The 22,330-nt window shown below is 37.4% G+C and overlaps 1 protein-coding gene and 1 long non-coding RNA gene across 51 annotated transcripts in view; one reads left to right on the top strand and one right to left on the bottom strand.

The window, feature by feature from the left end:
* Nucleotides 1-14,358, top strand: part of SYTL2 (synaptotagmin like 2) — a 119,258-nt gene extending 104,900 nt beyond the window's left edge. For all 50 annotated transcript variants that reach the window (XM_078340042.1, XM_078340046.1, XM_078340055.1 and 47 more), the window contains 5 exons: nucleotides 2,080-2,250; nucleotides 6,644-6,722; nucleotides 9,466-9,565; nucleotides 12,270-12,475; nucleotides 13,297-14,358. In XM_078340042.1, coding sequence (XP_078196168.1) covers nucleotides 2,080-2,250; nucleotides 6,644-6,722; nucleotides 9,466-9,565; nucleotides 12,270-12,475; nucleotides 13,297-13,442 — 702 coding nt within the window. In that variant the 3' untranslated portion in view covers nucleotides 13,443-14,358. The remainder of the gene's footprint in view (nucleotides 1-2,079; nucleotides 2,251-6,643; nucleotides 6,723-9,465; nucleotides 9,566-12,269; nucleotides 12,476-13,296) is intronic.
* Nucleotides 19-22,310, bottom strand: LOC144578088 (uncharacterized). The gene is made up of 2 exons (XR_013523197.1): nucleotides 22,197-22,310; nucleotides 19-3,202 (listed from the first exon to the last, which is right to left on the bottom strand). It is a non-coding gene; the product is annotated as an uncharacterized LOC144578088 (long non-coding RNA).
* Nucleotides 22,311-22,330: the final 20 nt, after the last annotated feature.

Consider the following 22,330-nt stretch of genomic DNA (forward strand, 5'->3'; position numbering starts at 1 on the left):
CAGCTTGGCTAGGCACAGTGTAATCCCAGCAAATTTAAGTGGCCGAGGTGGGCAGATCCCTTGAGGTCAGGAGTTCGAGACCAGCCTGGCCAACATGGTAAAACTCTGTCTCTACTAAAAATACAAAAATGAGCTGGGCGTGGTGGCAGGCCTCTGTAATCACAGCTACTTGGGAAGCTGAGGCGGGAGAATGGCTTGAACCGGGGAGGTGGAGCTTGCAGTGAGCCGAGATCAAGCCACTGCACTCCAGCCTGGGTGATAAGCGTGAAACTCCGTCTCAAAAAAAAAAAACAGCTGATAAAGTTGAGCATTGCAAACAGAATGATCTTCTAAAAGCATAATTCTGATTATGCTATTTTTCTGCTTTCCATAACCCTTAGGGTCAAAGCCATCTTTCTTAATATGCACACCAGTCCCTTCACAACCTGAACTCCAACCTCAATTTCCCCTCTCATAGTCTTTGTTCCAGTCACCCCGTATTCTTTTCTATTATTTTTAGGAAATACATTTTCTCACCATTCTGGGACTTTCTGTTCCTTCAGGCCAGAGTATTCTTCTGCACATTATTTTCCCAGCTACATCCTACACTGTCTGAAATGCCTCCTCTTATGAGGGGTTATCCTTAACCCCTAAGTCCTCCTGCTGTCTGCTGCCTCAATAATCTTGCTTTATAGCAGGATATATTAACAGTTAGCAGTTTAATGGTTTAGTTGTCTTCCTTGCCACTAAATTGTAAGTTCTATGAGGGTAGGGACCAACTCAGGGTCGTTTATAAACTGTGTCTCTGGGCATCTCAGATCTGCCAAGTAGGGATGACACTAGTTTTCAGATTTTCAAAAGGAAGGTAATAATAGTACTTACCTACCTACCTTAGCAGTGGAGAACAGTAAATTAGTTAATTTGTATGAAAGATCAGCACACATTAAGCATTTAATAAGTCTTGATCCTTAATCTGGGATAGGTATTCAAAAAATGTTTGCTGGAAAGATAAATGGACAGATGAGTAGAAAGTATCCTTGACTTATTTTCTTTTTCTTCCCCAAAACTACATCATGCTGCCTTAGTCATGACTAACAGATTATTTAAAACTAAAAATAGGCATTGTTCATTCCCTCTTTCTGAAAACTCTGTCCAAGTATTTGATCATCCTCTGGAAAAATAAGCAGTTAAGTCAACACTCAGTCATCCGTGGTCTGAATTAACTACCTGTAGAATTTTTATAGCAAGTTTTCAATTACAGTTTGACTATGATATACCCTAGTACCCTAGCTATTTCTGGATCAGCTACTTCAACCCTATACTCAGGAAAAGCCAGCTAATTTAAGTGTTAAGCTCAGAGAAAGGCAGACCTGCTACAACCACAATGGACATTCAAGTAGTACATCATAAAGCCAAATGGAAATTATTTTTAGATTAGAAGTACTATTGTCCTTTCCATGATTATATATATTTAAAGATTAAACTACATTTGAGATGAAAAACATTTAGGATGCCAGATCTTTTCTACTTGGCCATATGAAGCAGGAAAAAACAAGTTTACTTTTTTTGAGAAATACCTCATCTGTGTGGGATGTTGATAGTGAGGGAAGTATGTGTGTGTGTGGTTGCATACGTACATGGTATATGGGAACTCTGTTCTTTCTGCTCAGTTTTGCTATAAACCAAAAACTGCTCTAAAAAGACTATTTTAACAAATACCTTGCTCTTATGTAGGAAACAAAGAATCAGGTTAAACGTGAATTGTATTTTAGACTGAATTTTGTATTATATCTAGTCTCAAAATATTCTCCAAAAATGGAAAAATTGGCTTTTATTATTAGAGAGCTATTATCAACTATGATATTTGAGCCTTGGTTTGCTTTTCCAGAGTAGGGAAGCAAACCAGCTTTTATGAAAGATGGATTTTAGCTCTTTGAAACAAGGCACTTAGAATAAGATGACTTTGCAATATTTTGGGAACTTGAAGCCTAACAGATAAGAAAATCTGGCATACACAGATGAATTTTCCTTCATCTCTGTGTCATAACTTTGGCATCAAGTAATGTTATTCATCATTTAATTTTCTTTTTTGAACTTCAGTATAAAATTGAAAAACAAATCTTAAAGACACAGAAACTGAACCTGTCCGTTTGGCATCGGGATACATTTAAGCGCAATAGTTTCCTAGGGGAGGTGGAACTTGATTTGGAAACATGGGACTGGGACAACAAACAGAATAAACAATTGAGATGGTACCCTCTGAAGCGGAAGGTAAGTCTGGAGTTTTTTGTTTGTTTATTTGGTTGGTTGATGTGGGGCCTGGTGTATGGGAAAAAGCTTAATTGCATTTAATTCAGAGAACTGATCTGTAGTTTGGGATAATTTTAAACTAGAGAAAAAAAAGAAAACGTAAAAAAGATTATTGGGAGAATGTTTAAATCATTTAACACAAATGTTTTAGAGACATCAGGAAGGTCACTTAAATAATTCAAGTCTTTGATATTTAATACCGACTTTTAGCCTAATAAGTGGCTGAATTTTGATAAATGTTCCGTGTGTCACTTGAAACCAAAGTGTATTTGGTGTTTAAAGGATGTAATGTTCTGTATTTGTCAATTAAGTTAAAACTGTTGCTCAAATCTTTTATATCTTCATGGACTTTATGTCTGTGTGTACTATGAGAGTTACAATTGTGGTGTGGTTTTTCTCCTTTTAGTTTGATTATTTTTGATTTACTGTATTTCTTTTGAGATTGTCTTATACTCACTGTATTTATTTTGAGATTGTCTTATTACATATACATATAACTAGAATTGTTCTTGATGAATTAATCATTTTATCATTTTGAAATTCCCTTTTATCTCTAGTAATGCTTCCTGCCTTAACTACTTTACCTGTATTAATATAGCTCTATTAGCTTCCTTTTGATTAGAAGTTTGTTTCTATCTTTTGATTTTCAGCCTTTTAAAATTCTTGTAGGTCAGACATATTTTTATAAGCAATAGTTTTGATGTTTATCCAGTCTTAAAATATTTGTCTCTTAATTGGATTATCTAGTCCATTTGCACTTAACGTAATTATTGACATGTTTGGGTCCAAATCTAGTATCTTACCATTTGTCCTATATTCCTATTTTCATAGTTGTCTCGTTTGGGATGATTATTCCATTTTTTCCCCTCTCTTAATATGTCAGTTGTAGTTTATTTTCAGTTTTTATTGGTTCCTATAGGGATTAAAATATGCATTGTTGAGTTAAAACTAATATAAATGAGAACTTCTGCCATTTCCAGAACAATGAAAGGAACCAAGCATTTTAACTCCATTTACACATTCTCCCATCCTTTGTGCAATTTTTATTCGTTTTAATTGTATATATTTTAAGTGCCATAAGACATTACTATTATTGTTTTATACAGTCTATTGATTTAGATTTAACCACATATTTGCCTTTCCATTGCTCTTTATCCTTCCCTGGATTTCTCTGTGGAGTTGTTTCTTCTGCTAGAGACTCTCCTTTAGTTTTACTCTTAGTGAGTATCTCCTGGCAACAAATTCTTTCAGATTTTCTTTGGATCATAATATCTTTTTCACCTTAATCTTTGAGGGATATTTTTGCTCTGTTGCTAGGTTGACAATTATTTCTTTCAGTGCTTTGAAGATGTCATTTCATAGTATTTGGTCATTCCTGTTGTGAAGTCAGCTATTAATCTTATTTTTGCTCCTTTGAAGGTTATGTGTTCTTTCTGCTTCCAGATTTTAGGATACTTTTCTTTGTCTTTGATTTTTAGCAGTTGTAGTATAATGAGCCTAGGTGTAATTTTTAAAAAATTTATCCTGAGGTTTGGAGTTCACCGAGCTACTTGAATCTATCTGTGTTTTGGTATCTTTTATCATCTTAAAAATTTCTCAGCAATTATTTCTTCAAATATTGCTTTTGCCCCCCTATTTTCTCCTCTCTTTCTGGAAACTCCAGTTACATGTATGTTATACCTTTTTATTCTGTCCATTATGTCTCTTATTTTCTTTTCCGTATATTCTTTTTTCTTATATTTCAGTCTTTTTTCTAACCTCTTACAATTCAGTAATTTTATCTGCTGTGTCTATTCTATTTTAAATTGTAAAACCATCTACAATTTAAGCAAATTTATAATATAAAACTTATATTTTCAAAATTATATTTTCTTTTGACTCTGTTTTGATTCTGTTTCTCTCTTAAAATTCTCTATCTTAACATTGTCTATAAATATTGCATGCAAAGTTATTTAACATATGTATTTGGTAATTCCAATATCTTAAACATTTGTGAGTCCTGCTTATCTATTTTTTAAAATCTTAGTTTGGACACTTAGTTCTTTGTCTTGTATGCCTGTTCATTTTTTAATCGTATGTGGGGTATTGCATATGAGAATGTTCTAGGGATAATTTGGGAGGATTTACTTCGGTTTCGTAGAGAGCAGGGATAGACCACCTTCATTTAATCTGGGAATGAACTGACTCTGAAGCATCAGCCCAGTTTTCATGTGATCTGGTCTAGTTTTTGTTTGCCCATTTCATATGCTAAGGCCCTTAAGAGATTCCAACTGAAAGCCATGGGAAGTAGTTCTCAAAATCAGCATGCATCTGATTTAGCTAAAGGACTGATTAAATCACAGATTCTGTGGCTGAGTGTGATGGCTCACGTTTGTAATCCCAGCGCTTTGGGAGGTTAAGGCGTGGATTGCTTGAGTCCAGTAGTCAGATGGAAACCAGCCTGGGCAACATGGGAAAACACTGCCTTTGCAAAAAATACAGAAAAATTAGCCAGGCTTGGTAGCTGCTCAAGAGGCTGAAATGGGAGGATCACTTGAACCCGGGAAGTGGTGGTTGCAGTGAACTGAGATCACGCCATAGCACTCTAGCCTGGGCAACAGAGCAAGACCCTGTCTCAACAACAACAACAACAATAAAAAAGACCCACCAGATTCGGAGCCCTATTCCCAAGGTTTATGGGCCTAAGAATGTGCATTTTTAACAGATTCCCAGTCAATGTGCTGACCTAGAAAGCATACTTTGAGAACCACTGGTCTAGAGTGTTTTTCCTGTGCCATTCCTTCTTGGCAGGCTGTGGACTCCAAGTTTTGTCTCCCCAGCCTCATGAAAGTGCTAAAAGCCCTGCTCAGCTTTTCAGTCTCTTTCTGCTAGGCTTTTTATGTGCTCAGTTTGGCACTACTTAAATGCCTCAAAGTGAAAAGCAGAGAAGAATGTCAGACTCTAAGATCTTGTTCATTTGAGTCCTGTCTGTGTTAATAATCCTTTAGCACTTTCAAATTGATATTTAAAATCTTGCCTTTTAAATTGTTCTTAGTTTAGGGGTTGATGTGATCCAAGCTAGTCTATCATAGTGGGAAGTGATAAATATAAATAACTGATACAAACCATAACTTAGTATCTATACAATAAAACAGTTCCACTAAAGAAATGGTTCTTAAATGTTATTTCAAAGGATATGAACAGACACTTTTCAAAAGAAGACATTTATGCAGCCAACAAACATATGAAAAAAAGCTCATTATCACTGGTCATTAGAGAAATGCAAATCAAAACTGCATTGAGATACCACCTCATGCTAGTTAGAATGGCAATCATTAAAAAATCAGGAGACAACAGATGCTGGAGAGGATGTGGAGAAACAGGAATGCTTTTACACTGTTAGTGGGAATATAAATTAATTCAAATTGTGGCAGACAGTCTGGCAATTCCTAAAGGATCTAGAAATAGAAATATCATTTGACCCAGCAATCCCATTATTGGATATATCCCCAAAGGATTATAAATCATTCTGTTATAAAGACGCATGCACACATATGTTTATTGTGGCACTGATCACAAAAGCAAAGACTTGGAACCAACCCAAATGCCCAACAATGTTAGACTGCATAAAATTATTAAAAATATGATATTAAATTATATTCAGGCTATGTGTAGAAGATGTGTATAAAACATAAGTGAATTTTGTGTTTAGACTTGGGTCCCATCCCTAAGATATCTGATTATGTATATGCAAATATTACAAAATTCAAAAAATCCGAAATCTGAAACATTTCTGGACCCAAGAATTTTGGATAACAATGTTCAACCTGTACTTGAAAATAACAGATAGAAATTTAAAAAATTATTGTTTAGTCTTTGTTACACTTACAGACTTCTATGCATTTGGCCTAAAATAATCAGATTAGTACAGCTTTGAAAATGTAAGATAATAGCTTTTTCCCTCTTACTTTCATACACTATCTCATACTCCTTCAAATAAAGGTAATACAAATAAATGTTTTATGTGCTGGATGAATATCTAACAAAATAGTTGTGTTTTGATCAAAATTAAAGCATTCTAAGGAAGCTCTTCTATCTTCAAGAAAGCCATTCTGGTTTCTTCACCATCTTTGAGACTAAAGGCTTTGAAATATTTTCTGGGTATCCTACAAGATTTTTCAAGATATACAGCCTAGCTTGTCCAGGTATAAAGGCAACAGTCTAGTTCTGATGCAGAGAGAAATTTTAATCCAGAGCACTCATGAGTGATACATAGTCCGAGAAATGGGACAGATATGGTTCTGTAACAGGACTTGTACCAACAAATAGGATGAAAAGTCTGTCTCACACCTGCTGACATTGCTTCACTTTTCAGACAGCACCAGTTGCCCTTGAAACAGAAAACAGAGGTGAAATGAAACTAGCTCTCCAGTATGTCCCAGAACCAGTCCCTGGTATGTAATGATTTCCTATTCAGATTTATGTCTTTTCCTTATCCCTCCCTTCTCCCAGTATTTATGTGTTTTCAAAGGTAAGGCCTTAAACAAACTTATCAAGTTAGTAATGTATAGACCAAATGAGTGTATTCACAGTTGTAAATAAGAAAATTTTTTGTGTTATTATGGCAAAAAACATAAAATCTACCATCTTCTCCATTTTTTAAGTATACAGCTCAGTAGTGCTAAGAATTTTTACATTGTTGGGAAACAGATCTCCAGAACTTTTTCATCTTGCAAATCTGAAACTCTGTATCTGTTGACCAGCAATTTCCCTTGCCGCCAGCTTATGGTAATCATCATTCTACTTTCTGTTTCTATGAGAAAATTCTCATTTTTTTAGTTTGTGGTCCTTATGTTTCACCTCACTCTCCAAAAAATTTGTATCTTCACAGTGTGAATGGCCTGTATTCAGAATTTGTGTATATTCCTGTGTTCATAATTTGGACCTATTGATAGTGCCGTAAGAATAGAATTTGAGTGTTCTTTTTCACAGGAGGGAACTAAGAGGATTCATATGAAATCCCAGAGAACTTAAAGCTCATTGGTCGTCCACTCTCGGGGTCTCATTAAGAGAAAAAGCTTTTCCCTCAAGATTATCAGTTGCCTCCTTGTCAGGTCTTCAGCCCAGTTAAGGAGCAAGGGACTGGCAGGAAATGAATACCATCCAGCTCCTTTTTCCATTTCCCAAGCAAGTTCCCCACGTTAGTTTCTTTTTTGGAAGAGAGGAAGGGAGGAAGGGAGGAAAGGAAGAAGGGAGGGAGGGAGGGAGGGAGGGAGGGAGGGAGGGAGAGAAGGGAAGGAAGGAAATCAGGCAATGAGAGAGACATTGCCGACCTGGAACTAGAGGTCCACAAGTTGATTTCTTTTTTTTCTTTTTTTGAGAGAAGGAAAGAAAAAAAAGGAGTGAAGGAGAGGAAGAAAGAGGAAGAAAAAGAGGGAGAGAGAACGGAAATGTTGCTTTATTCTAAAAAAAAATGGGTATTAATAATGGCCAATCAATGTTTCATTTAAACCCCTGAGTAGGTGTGATGTGGTATTGACAAGTTAGTTCTTTAAGAATCCGTATGAATGTTATGGCTGAAACCAGGGGTTGTAAATGCAAATGCTTTCAGTAACTAGGCGATGAAGCTAGTGAGACGGAAGAAATAATGGATGGTGAGGACAGTGACTAAAGCATTCTAAGTTTATACCTACGCCCCCCAAAAAAGAATTAGAGGACAAAAAAAGCATATTTTCAGGCCAAATTGCTGCTAGACTACCACCTTGTAACTTCTGGATTTTCCTAAAAGGTAGATTCTTTTGCATATAATTTGTATCCTATCATTTATAGCCAACATTCAAAGAAACCCCATTTCCCTTTTTCCTTCTATCACTTGGTAGTAGAGGGCAGGGGTATTGTGTGTTGTGATGGACACCACCATGTCTGAGTTTTTTGCCCATGTAGTTTTTCTTCCCTGAAATGGCTTCCTCTTCTCCTCAACTTACCAAAGTCTTAGATGAAGCCCCATCTCCTCCACAAAGCTTTTCCTGACTATATTAGCTCTCACTGATCATATCATCTTCTAGAACATTGCAGTAATAGCTTGGTATTTCACTGTATATTACATTTTTATCATTTTATTTGAATTATTATCTCCAGCATAACTATAAACATTTCCCAAGGGCATAGATTATTTCATGTATTCTCTGTATATCTATTAATGTTCCGAGCATAGAGATGAGCACATAATAGATGCTCACTAAATACTATTTGGTTGACTGATTTAGCTAACTCATCCAGAAAAATCTGGTAGTATTCCTTTGTTCATATGAATCCAGCCTAGACAACAATTTCAGACTAAGCCAACTTCTTAGTAACTATCTGCCCATATGTTAACTATTATGTATGTACATACAATATCCCTATAAAATGTGTAACCACTCTTGACTGGGTGTGGTGGCACATACCTGTAATCCCAGCACTTCAGGAAGCCGAGGCAGGTGGATCCCTTGAGCTTAGAAGTTCAAGACAAGCCTGGGAAACATGACAAAATTCTGTCTCTACAAAAATTAAAAAATTAGCCAAGTGTGGTGGCATATGCCTGTAGTCACAGTTACTCCAGGAGGGCTGAGGTGGGAGGATCACTTGAGCCCAGAGATTGAGGCTGCAGTGAGCTATGATTGCACCCCTGAACTCCAACCTGGGTGACAGAGTGAGACCTTGTCTTAAAAAAAAAAAATTACGCACACACACACACACACACACACACACACACACACACACATTACTATGCCTTAGTCAATACCTGTTTTGGTTACTTTACACTCAAATATGTTTTAAATGTCTTCCACCAGCACCAATTGATATTGGTATTAATGTTTGAAAGGTGTATGCATTTTACTGAGATATTTTGAATATTACTTTAAATGGGTGATTCACATTCTTGATGTCTGATTTTGTTGAACCAGGCAAAACCTCAAATGAATGATGTAATAGTACTTAAAATAATATGAATTATTTTTATAGAGCTATCAGAGTTCAGTAAAATCAGATTATGAAAGACTTAGTTAAGATTGTATAGATTTAATCAGTTCAGATGTTATCATCAAGTACTAGCTAGTATCTCTGTGCCAGAACATTTTTAGGCTGACATCTTCAGATACAGTATTGCCAAGAGAGAACTGGCAGTGAAAATTTTCTCTCCTTTTTCTATTACAGGTAAAAAGCTTTCTACAACTGGAGAAGTGCACATCTGGGTGAAGGAATGCCTTGATCTGCCACTGCTAAGGGGAAGCCATCTAAATTCTTTTGTTAAATGGTAATAGTATTGATGACTCTTGTCTGCATCTGTTCTATAGCCTGGCCTTTGCGGTTCATTTCAGTTCTCTATATCTGAAATGCTGACTCATCATTCATAATTTAAATGAATTTACCTGGGATAATGGAGACATGAACTAGAGGAATCTACATCATGAACTCTCAAGGATTCATTTAGCTTTAAAATCATAAAGTAAGAGGTCAAATTTAACTAGAGATCTTATACTCAATATGTAATATCTTCTAGGGAAAACATCTGTTGGCGAGGGCAATAATCAGTTCAAAAGAGTTTATTAAATTTCTAATGATAAGATGTCACACCCCTTGGCTCCTTTATGGAGCAGGGAGAATTTCTTCTCTCCTTTATCCCACCTGTTTTGTGGCCCATTTGCAAAGGGTCATCGTATGAGACTGCAGATACTTGAAAAGTGATTTGCTAATCAACCGCTACTGAGAGTTAGCTCACAAGAACTTGAGATAATTTGGATTATTAAATGGCAAACTCTTCTCTCTGTTATACATATAAAGTGACTGGCATCTAGTAAATAATAACTAAACAGATATTATTATGCTCTCCTAGCTTCTTGACTCATTTTATATATATGTATATAAAATTATATATATATATGATCTACCAGAAGACCAGTGGTAGCTTTTTAAATATATGTGACATATATCTGGTGGGGCAAGGTGTCTCACACCTGTAATTCCAGCACTTTGGGAGGCCAAGGCAGACGGATCACTTCAGCCCAGGAGTTCGAGCCCAGCCTGGTCAACATAGCGAAACCCCTTCTCTATTAAATAAATAAATATATTATGTGACATATATCTAAATTGCATAGATGATATTATTTACGATTTTCCCTACACATACTATTTATAGATGTCAGCTGGTAAGATTTTTCGGCTCAAGTCAGCCTCATTCTGAGAACATTCACAGACTTTCTTGCCTTGTATTGCCACGTGTATTGTCTTATATTGCCACTTATAAGAAGTAAGGTAGGTCAAAGTTCATTTAATTGTTATCATAAATGAAATATAAGTGATTGTAAAAAAAAATTTATTTCCAAAGTCAAATCTAGTAAACTGGAGAGTAAACTCTTCTTTTTCAATTCTGTATAACACAAATTTCTTAGGCTATCACAGCTAATCGGGATAGCCTGTGCTTCCAAATTTTTTTTATTATTATTATACTTTGAATTTGAGGTACATGTCCAGAATGTGCAGGTTTGTTACATAGGTATACATGTGCCATGTGATTTTCTGCATCTATCTCCGTGTCTTCTACATGAGGTATATTCTCCCTCCCCTAGCCTCTCACTCCCCAACAGGCCCCATGTGTGATGTTCCTCTCCCTGTGTGCATGTGTTCTCATTGTTCAACACCCACTTATGAGTGAGAACATGTGCTGTATGGTTTTCTGTTCTTGTGTCAGGTTGCTAAGAATGATGGTTTCCAACTTTATCCATGTCCCTGCAAAGGACATGGACCCATCCTTTTTTGTGGCTGCATAGTATTCCATGATGTGTATGTGCCACATTTTCTTTATCCAGTCTGTCATTGATGGGCATTTGGGTTGGTTCCAAGTCTGTGCTATTGTGAACAGTGCCACAATAAACATATGTGTGCATGTGTCTTTATAACAGAATGATTTATAATTCTTTGGTTATATATCCAGTAATAGGATTGCTGGGTCAAATGGTATTTCTATTTCTAGATCCTTGAGGAATCACCACACTGCCTTCCACAATGGTTGAACTAATTTACATTCCCACCAATAGTGTAAAAGCGTTTCTGTTTCTCCACATCCTCTCCAGCATCTGTTGTCTCCTAATTTTTTAATGATCACCATTCTAACTGGCATGAGATGGTATCTCAATGTGGTTTTGATTTGCATTTCTCTAATGACCAGTGATAATGAGCTTTTTTCATATGTTTGTTGGCTGCATAAATGTCTTCTTTTGAGAAGTGTCTGCTCATATCCTTTGCCCAATTTTTGATAGGGTTGTTTGTTTTTTTCTTGTAAACCTGTTTAAGTTCCTTGTAGATTTTGGATAGTAGCCCTTTGTCAGATGGGTAGATTGAAAAAAATTTTTTCATTCTATTGGTTGCTGGTTCACTCTAATGATAGTTTCTTTTGCTGTGCAGAATCTCTTTAGTTTAATTAGATCCCATTTGTCAGTTTTGGCTTTTGTTGCCATTGCTTTTGGTGTTTTAGTCATGAAGTCCTTGCCCATGCCTATGTCCTGAATGGTATCGCCTAGGTTTTCTTCTAGGGTTTTTATGGTGTTAGGTCTTATGTTTAAATCTTTAATTACTAGCATATTAAGCACTTCCTAAATGCAGGCAATGAGCTAAATGTTTTGCATATGTTATTTAATTCTAATTTCAGCCTTATGAAGTCAGCATCACCATTCCCATTTTATAGATGAAGAAGCAAGTGTCTGAGAGGTTGAGTAAATGCACACTCAGGAAGTAGCACAGTCAGGATTCAAACCAAGTGTAGCCGACTGTAGTTCCAGAATCTTTCAGCATGATGTGTTCCTACCCCAAGTGCTATCCTCTGCCAAACCACCACCACCACCATTTTCTCTCCACATCTTTTCCTCCATTGTCAATCTTTAATAGCTGTGTTGTTGTGTATTGAAAGCATGAATGTTCACTATCTTACTAAAATGCTCCCACAATCATGCCTCTTTTTGTAGCACCATCCTTCCAGATACAAGTAGGAAAAGCCGCCAGAAGACAAGAGCTGTAGGGAAAACCACCAACCCTATCTTCAACCACACTATGGTGTATGATGGATTCAGGCCTGAAGATCTGACGGAAGCCTGTGTAGAGCTTACTGTCTGGGACCATTACAAATTAACCAACCAATTTTTGGGAGGTCTTCGGATTGGCTTTGGAACAGGTACTGTTTGCTACATTTTTAATTCTTTATGAGCCATATTTTTCCAGAGATACTAGAGGTTTGTTTGTTGCTTTGCTTCTTCCAAATAAAAACCGAGATATCCTGAAAACAGTTGTCTGTTAAGTATAGAGAAATAAATGAGTAAACAAATGTCAGATGCTAAGGGCACCTGATATGAGGATTAACAAGGTGAAGTGTCTGTCTATACAGAGCTTAAGTTACTGTTGCAGTGGCAGGGACAGAAAAGCCTTCATCACTAGTCTGCCCTGCAGAAACATTTATGCTCCTTCAAAGCTAAATGTATGCTTTGAATAATAACAATAACATTTATTGAGCACCAGTCACTGTATTAAATGCTTTATTTATATTCTTTTGTTGAATCCTCACAAGTCTGTGAGGTAGTTACCAATGTTAATAGTCCAAGAAAATAAGTAACACAACTACAAAGCAGTAGAGCCAAGATTCAAAATTGAGTCTGTTAGACACTAAAGCCTTAGTCCCACTTCCCTAGCGATCATTAGTGTCATCTCCAATCCAGTGTAGGAATCCTCCCAACTCCCTATCCCCTGATGAATTTTTATCTGGCCTTTACATTAATTTGAAGAAAAATCATTGCTCTGGGAATTATGGTAATGATCACAAAAATGGAGTCACTCACACAGTTGAACATTTCTTCCTTATATTGAGTCTCATACCTGCCCTCCCAGTGAAGAAAGCTCTTCCTAGCTTCTACTGGTGGTTATAATTAGGGAATGACTTTCCCTCTAACCCCATCCCCCAATGAGCTATTTCTTTCTAAATGCCAAACTTCCTTTTTTCAGGTAAAAGTTATGGGACTGAAGTGGACTGGATGGACTCTACTTCAGAGGAGGTTGCTCTCTGGGAGAAGATGGTAAACTCCCCCAATACTTGGATCGAAGCAACACTGCCTCTCAGAATGCTTTTGATTGCCAAGATTTCCAAATGAGCCCAATTTCCACTGGCTCCTCCACTGAAAACTGCTAGACCAGTGGAATCTTATCTTGAAAATCTGAGTAGATGGACAAATATCCTCACTTTCTATCTACAAAGTGCAACTAAGGAATACTACACAGCATGTAAAAGTCAATCTGCATGTGCTTCTTTGATTACAAGGCCCAAGGGATTTAAATAATAACGAATTGTGTAATTTGTGATTCTAACATTAAGAAAGATATTTGAACAAGCTAGGAAAATTGAATTTCTGCTGCTGCTTCAAAGAAAAAGCTGCCCCAGAACATTAAACATGGGGTGTTATTAACAAGCAGAATGTTCTAGTTTGCCGTTGTGAGTTTCACGTCACAGTCCTGTGCCACAGTTGAGAGGGTCTGGTACCCTTGCAGGACCTTGTAGGTTATGGGAAAAAGTAGCAAAAAGATACTCAAAGTGGGGGAATGGAGACAGAACATTGGTGATAATAAAGAATTGGACCTTAAGAAACTATTTACTCTGTAATCTCTAATAAAATATGGAATTCCATGTTAGGGCAATGAGACTGAATTTACTGGTGTTTTTCTGCCTTGAGAAAACAGGCAGTTAAAACAAGTCTCAAATGTATTTTAGTGCCACCCACTGGCCATAGATGAAATTCAGTTTTTGGCTTGTTTTGACTTAATTCCAAAATAGGTCTCCAGCCCATATTTTTATGAGTTTATTTTTTAAAAAACCCTGCATATATATGATTGTTTTTATTATAACTTTACTATATGAAAGCAGCATGAGTAGTCACAAACATGTTTTGCAACAAAGTTTAAATTAGAATGTAAGCTTTTCAGTTATACTGTATTTCTTATGTATGTAAAATTTTTCATAAAATATTTTATAAAAATCCTTAGTCAGAATAAATTATCATTTGATTTAAATTACATGGGAAAATTAGTCTGACTTCTTATTTTAAATAAAATATTTTTGGAATTCTAAACATCTAAACATCTAAATTTCCTAACAAGGCTAATGAACTTCCTCTGGGCTAATATTTCTACAGTCTTCACTGCAACTCTGGGCATCATTTGCCCTAAGTGGACAACTTTGGCTGTGTTATTAAGAGTAGGATTTTTTAAAATTTATTTTGTTTTCAAGGACATAGCAGATCTCAAGGAATTTTTTTAAAGTAGTAAAAAGTCTTTGGAAATGATTTTAGTATATGAAGCATATTACTCTCCCTTAGGACCCAACCAGCTTAATTTTCTCAAAACAAGCACTGATTTAATGTAGGTTCAAGAAAGCCTGAGTGACAGGCAAACATGGGATCTTTCAACAAGCATCTAATAAATGTCATTGAAAACAACTAGAATACTTTCGTCTTTTCCCAAATAGATACTAGAATCTTCTACCGACTTGACAATAAGAGCGACTAACCTAGGGCAAGGCCATTTCCATTGTCTCCCCAGGCCTTTTATTAGAATGCTTAGTCCAGCTCTATTTCTCCTTCTTGCTCTGACTTTATGTAAGGGCAAAAAAGAGCTAATTAGAGTCACACTGCCTAGAACACAATGGCAGAAGCACAAACCCTGTTCTGGCTTGGCCACGTCCCAGTCCAAATGACTTTCTCAGCTCTTCTTTCAGTTACCTGTTAAACCAGCATCCAGCCAGCTCTAGAGCACTAATGAGACTGGCTCCATAATCTCCCCATCTAGAACCAGGACAGTCTGCCTTGTCCTATCTCCCGATCCCTCACCTTCAAAACACCAGAGTGGATAATAGAACCCCCCACCTTCTTTGCATCTATCCACAGCAATTCTGACTGCCTCAGGAAGTCCAAGGAGATGTTTTACATGAAAAAGAAAGTATAAATCATAAATGTAATCTTACCTGGTTCAAAAGGAAGGCTAAGTGTAAGTTTCATGCTTTATAAAATGTAGGCATGGCTGGGTGAGGTGGCTCATGCTTGTAATCCCAACACTTGGGAGGCTGAGGCAAGAGCATTGATTGAGGCCAGGAGTTCAAGACCGGCCTGGGCAGCATAGCAAGAACACATCTCTACAAAAACTAAAAAAATTAGCTGGGCCTGGTGGTGTGTGCTTGTAACCCTAGCTACTTGGGAGGTCGAGGTGGGAGAATTGCTTGAGCCCAGGAGTTTGAGGTTACAGTGAGCTTTGACTATGCCACTGCACTCCAGCTTGGGTGACAGAGGGAGATCCTGTCTCAAAAAAATGTAGGCAACTTGAATTCTTTAGTGAACTCAGTTTGGCATGCTTTTGAGCCAGTGTAACTTTTAGGCAAACACCCTGCTAAAACTTCTAAGTACATTTTATTAAACTGGAGGTATTTTCTTGAACTGCATGTTTTAGGGCTTTTTTTTTTTTCCAGAAGCCCAACTGGAAATAAGCCAAAAAGGAGAATTTATTGGAAATATACTGGGTTAGCTCACAGAATAAAGAAGTACTGTGGGAACCTAGATTATTCTGGGGATTTGCAGGCTGGAACCAGAAACTCAGATGCTCTCTCTCTTCTTCAGGGAGTAAGAAATAGCACCTCAGCCAGGTTCAGCATCACAACTTCTCAGCTAAAGCACTTCTCTTTCCTAGGTTCAGTTTGAGAGACCTATGGTGGAAACTGGCCAAGTCTGTGTCATATGCCCACCTATTGGACCATTCACTGTGGGCAGGAGTGTGGTGTAATATGATTCACCCAGCCTGGGTAATGTGCCCACCCTGTGGCCAAAGGGAAGTGGTCCATTATTAGAAGAATGGGATGTTACACAGACACTGGCAAAATCGAGAGCTAGGTATAATGCAATTTGTTTTTACCTCAAGTGAAAATATTTCAAAGTATCATTATTTTTTAAATGAAGTAAAATTTCTAAGGGTCACTGCTGACTCTTTTCAGAGAGGTAAATTCTTCCATTTACCGTGACTGCTGTAGCTTCTAGGTAAGTGGTGAGGATCCTGGGAACTCCATGGACTTCTCACATGGTCTAGCAGTCCATCCAAAGGATGATTACTGTTAACGTAGGCTAGGTTCTTTCAGAGATGGCTACTACCCTTCCCCTCAGCTATATTTTCCAGGGAACTTGCTTAGACATCTTTGCAGATCCCTGGCATCCATACTCATTATACAAGTAAAAAGCCCCAAGTATCTCCTTCCACTGTACTTTTATTCCCATTCTTCTTTGGGATTGCTCTCTCATCTACTCTCATCTTCACTCTCTCCAAGGCTTATTTACTAGTTTGTTTTATAAAACAAATGACCCCACATGCTGGATTCAATCACAGACTATTCCCTTTTTGTTTGGCTGGGTTTTTCCAAAAGAACTGGTTATCCTTCAGCCTTACAAAAATAAGGCACTCTCTCACACTGAGTACCTGAGTCAGGATGTGAGATCAGATTTCAGATTATTGCTCCTCTCTATTTCTGTAAATGTTTCTAAGAATGTATGCTGTCCAGTTATATCAGGAAGGGAGTACAGTGTAGTGATTAATGACCTCCAGAAACAGGTAGCTTGTATCTGAATCTCAGTTAAAGCACTTAGTAGCTGTGTGATCTTGGACAAATTATCTAACTTCTTTGTGTTTCATCTGTAAAAAAAAAGTAAGGGGGGACACTGTACCTACTCTATAGGAGAAAATAAATGAATCGATATAGTGCTCGCTTTTGACAGATAGCATTCTGTAAATGTTTGCTATTATGATTATCCCTTACCACCCCTTGTTGTCATCTACCATCCTCAACTCATTCATTGATGACCCTGACACCTGGCTCCACAGCATAGGAATGTTCATCAGACACCCTGGTTTCCCAGTTCCTTGACCACCTCAATTTGAATGTCCCTTAACCTCTGTTCTTTTCAGCCACACAAATCCATGAACTTCCTTATAACTGGGAACTTCTACCTGTGAAGCATTAAATGTAAACATCCCACTCTGACTAAAATCTCCTATGCTTTCAGCTTTCAGTTTATTATTCTGGAACATCTATTTTTAAATGTCATTGTGGACTCCATCCCTTAAACACTTAACAGCCACCTCCCACTATCACTCCTCTATCCAGTCAACCACTGTCTTTCCAATAGCCTCAAAATTTTTGCTTTCTTTTCTTCCCACTGAATACCCACCCACCAGCACTATTACAGATCCCATCCCTACAAAAATCCAGTGGAGCTACCCAGCTCTTATATCCTTGGTGCAAACTGTGGCTGGAGAAAATCATGCTTCCACCCTGTCTACGATAGAGATGAGAAATAGGTGGAGAAATAAAGAGTTCTGGTGGCTCTGCATCAGCAGTTTTGGTTGTTGAAGTCCTACCTAGTTCCTGCCACTCCTGCTTTGACTCTATGAGCTCCCTCAGTGCACTTTGAGCCAATATATTTCCACTTGGCTTAGCTAAATTGAATTGAGGTTTTATTAAAACGATCTTGACTAATATGCCCCTTTCATCCAAGACTGGTTTTGTATCCCTTCTTTGTGCCTTCAGTAACACCCTGTGTTTACCACTGTATCTTTGAAAAGAGTGATGTCTAATTTATCCATAATTACTTTAGCAGTGATCACACTGAACTGCAGCTATTTATCTGTCTTTGTCACTAAACTGTAATCATCTTAGCAGTTAGAACTTCAGTCTTGGATATAATAGTTTCTCAGTCTATGTGAAATGAATGAGTGAATGATCAAATGAACAAATGAAGTGTGACCTAAGATCATGGGCTTTGGTATCAAAAAGATCTAGATTTGAATCATGGCTCCATCACTTATTCTCTGGGTGACATGAGACAATTTGCTTAACCTCTCTGAACCTTGGTTTCTTTGTTACCTGTAATCTATAAAATATGGATAATAATGCCTACCCTTCAAGAATATCATTAGAATGAAGTGGGAGATGTATGAATGCCTAGTACTTAGAAGAGCTCTGTAAATGGTAGCTTTAACAGAGAGGGAAACATGGAAAGACTTATAAGTGGAGAGGACTCATTGGTCACCACTAGGGAGAGCATTGGTCACCTTGGATCTCTGGGAAGGAAATATGTGGGATACTTTTAGGAACAAAGGTAGCTAGCAAAAAATGATTGAACGAAGAAAACAACCATGGCAGAGAGGAACCAAAGTGGTTACTAAAGTTATTTGAGCACAGTGATCATATCTATTTTATTAACATATTCTTAGCATCTAGCATTGCAAATAACCTTGCAAATGTTTATCAAATAAATGAATGAATATTGATTAGCATCTTATCAGATTCTTGGCCTTGATTAATCTACAGAAGTAATGTTATTTAAAATAACGTAAGCATAAATGTAATAGAAACGTGTATTAAAATATATTTAGCAAAAAAGAAATATATGCTTTTTTAAATGTGGAAAATTTAGTTGGACATGGTGATACATACCTGTAGTTCTGGCTGCTCAGGAGGCTGAGGCAGGACGGTTGCTTAAGCCCAGGAATTCAAGACTGCAGTGAGTTATGATCACACTACCACACAGGATCTCAGCTTGGGTGACAGAGTAAGATCCTGACTCTTAAAAAAAAAAATGTGAGGCCAGCATGGTGGCTCTTGCCTGTAATCCTAGGACTTTGGGAAGCCGAGGTGGGCAGATCATGAGGTCAGGAGATCAAGACCATCCTGACCAACATGGTGAAACCCCGTCTCCACTACAAATGCAAAAGTTAGGCAGGTGTGGTGGTGCACGCCTGTAATGCCAGCTACTTGGAAGGCTGAGGCAGGAGAATTGCTTGAACCCGGGAAGTGGAGGTTGTAGTGAGCCAAGATTGTGCCTCTGCACCCAGTCTAGTGACAGAGGCAGACTCCATCTCAAAAACAACAACAACAACAACAACAAAATGTGGGCGAGACATTGTGGCTCAAGCTTGTAATCCTAGCACTTTGGGAGCCCATGTTAAGCAGATCACCTGAGGTCAGGAGTTCGAGACCAGCCTGGCCAACATGGTAAAACCCTGTCTCAACTAGAAATACAAAAAGTAGCCGGGTGTGGTGGCATATGCCTGTAATCCCAGCTACTAGGGAGGCTGAGGCAGGAGAACCGCTTGAATCCAGGAGGGGGAGGTTGCAGTGAGTCAAGATCGCACCATTGCACTTCAGCTTGGGCAACAAGAGCAAAACTGCATTTCAAAAACAACAAACCCAAACAAACAAACAACAATAACAACAAAAATAAATGTGTATGTGTATTTTTTTGTGTATTTTTTGAGTATTTTTCCTGAATTCTTTTCCTTTTCTTAGGACATGTATTTTGTAAATTCACTTTACAATATCAGACAACTATATAATCAACAAAATTTTCAATGTTTGCAAGACCCTTTTATTTAAGAGGATCCTTCTAATTTTCTAGTCATTTGTCTTGAAAATGACTAAACAAGCTCCCTGAAGCTTGAAATTTAAGGAAAAGGACAGAAGAAAAATGTGAAAAAAATTACAAGTAAGTTTAGTTCACATTTTTAAAGTCTTTACAACTCACTTTTACAAAACTTCAATATCCTATTGTTTAAGTACTTGTTAAAATTTCAGCTTAGGACATTTTCCTGTCCTCAATCTTGCTTTCCTTATATAGATAAATTCAAGACTTGAATCACAAGACCTTGATCTTTGACAGTGAGGGAAAAACCTGAAACTCTTCTTTCAGATTTGTTTTGCTCCCAGTAAAATATGAAGCATTTAAAAATTCATCCAATCTCTATAATGACACCCAGGGTTTTTCCTTATCATTATGACTTGGGAGATAATAAGTCTGACCAACAGAAATTATGACCACAGGAATAATAGTCAATTCTTTCCCCTACCCTTAATTTTCACAGGATAGAAATTATCTGAATTTTAAGTTTTGTATTTTGCCTTTTCCAGTTATCTGTCTAACATAAAACTTTTTCATGCCATTAAAAAAATCCCTATAAATGTAATAATGTTTAGTGGCTACACAAGAATTTTTATGAATATATCATAATTTTTGTAACCATTCCCTTTTTTTTGAACACTTGGGTTTTCAACTTTTAGTTGTGACAAACCACACTACAATGAAAAGCTTTGAGCAAAATGTTTTCTTTCAAATTATTTCCTAAGCAAGGATCTCCCCAGAAGAATTACTAATTCAAAAGGCATAAAAATATCTTAAGTTCTCAGTACCTACTGTCAACTGTCACCAACAGTTTAAGAGAGTACCTATTTCAATATGCTTTTCCAGTCCTGGTTAGTCTTAAGAGAAAATGTTTTGACTAATTTGATACATGAAATTATATCTAATTTTAACTTGTATTTATTGGATCACTGTAGAGGTTAAATTCTTGGCCATTTTTGTTTGTGAATTTAATTGTTTATTTTTCTCTTAAGATGTTAATGTTTTGTTGATATGTATAAAATCTTTATTTAAAAAATGTAGTGTCTAGGCTGGGCATGGTGGCTCATGCCTGTAATCTCAGCACTTTGGGAGCCTGAGGCAGGTGGCTCATTTGAGGTCAGGAGTTCAAGACCAGCCTGGCCAACAGGGTGAAACCCCATCTCTACTAAAAATACAAAAATTAGCCAGGTGTGGTCGTACATACCTGTAATCCCAGCTACTCAAGAGGCTGAAGCAGGACAATTGCTTGAGCCTGGGAGGTGGAGGTTGCAGTGAACTGAGATTGCACCACTGTATTCCAGCCTGGGTAATGGAGGAGACTCCATCTCAAAAAAAAAAAAGTGTCTGTCATATTATGGATATTTTTCTCAATTTAATTTTTACCTTCAACATCCACTTAATACACATTTATCTGAATCTCCCCCATGTGCCAGGCACTAGTCTAATCATCAAGGATGAAGCAGACACAGTCCCTGCCTTAAGGATCTCACAGCCTAACAGAGGGAAGCTGGTGGATAAACAGTGATTGCAAGAAAGTTTTCACATCCTCCACCAGAAGTACAAATAGGCTATAGTGGATGCACTAAAAGATGTGAGTGACCCATTCGACATGTAGAGGCCAGGAAAAGCCTTCAGAGATGATTCTTAATTAAGAATAAAAAGCTTTACTTAGAGTGACAAAGGACAAAGTAGAAGAAGGCATTCCAGATAGAGGAACACCTAAAGATAGGGCCAGAGAGCTGGTTAGTGGATTTGGGTTTGGCTTCGTAGTCTGGTTTGTCTGAGGAGTAAAATGTCAGGACAATCCACTGGAAGAGGGCCTGGAGAGACCTCAGAAGTCACATAATTTTAAAAATTATACATAACTTTATTTTTTTCAATGAAGTCTAATTGAGTAAGCTTTCCTCTTCTGATCTTACATAGTGTTTAAAATCCTTCCTAGCCCCAGAGATTTGATGTTTACCTTCATTTTCTTCTAGTTTCTGTTTACATTTAACTAATCCATCAGGAGTTTACTTTTGCATATAATGGTGTAAGCCTCATTTGGATCTTTTTTTTTTTCTTCCTGTTTTAAAGCTTCTATGGTTCACTAAACTGCTTTTTGTAGACTTATTTTGCTAATGGCTAAAAATAGGGGGTGCTAAATATCTAATAAAGAGTATCTATGCCCAGGTGGGGACATGCTAAGGAAAACAAGAGAAGTTTCACAGGGGTTTCCTATTTTAATACTTAAATACCAAAATGGAGGTGTGCCAAACACTACGGGTGCAGACACGTAGCCTTTTAGGATCCTGGCTCTCAGAATACTACTACTACTTTGTATTCATCGACTGGAAATGTTTGAGGACTCAACCCTGTTTCCACAAACAGTCATTTATTTACATGATAACTGAAGAGGAGAGAGGAGGAATATATCATTACCTGCTTCATTTGTTTACTACTACCAGAAATCAGGTGGAGTCAGGTTTCCTCCCCTAATGCTGGCTGGAGGTTGGGTGGAGTTGGCATCTCTGTGCTGGACAGGGCAGACACTGCAACAGTTGACAACTGAGAGC

Source organism: Callithrix jacchus, chromosome 10 (genome assembly GCF_049354715.1).
Source record: "Callithrix jacchus isolate 240 chromosome 10, calJac240_pri, whole genome shotgun sequence".
NCBI classification, from domain to species: domain Eukaryota; kingdom Metazoa; phylum Chordata; class Mammalia; order Primates; family Cebidae; genus Callithrix; species Callithrix jacchus.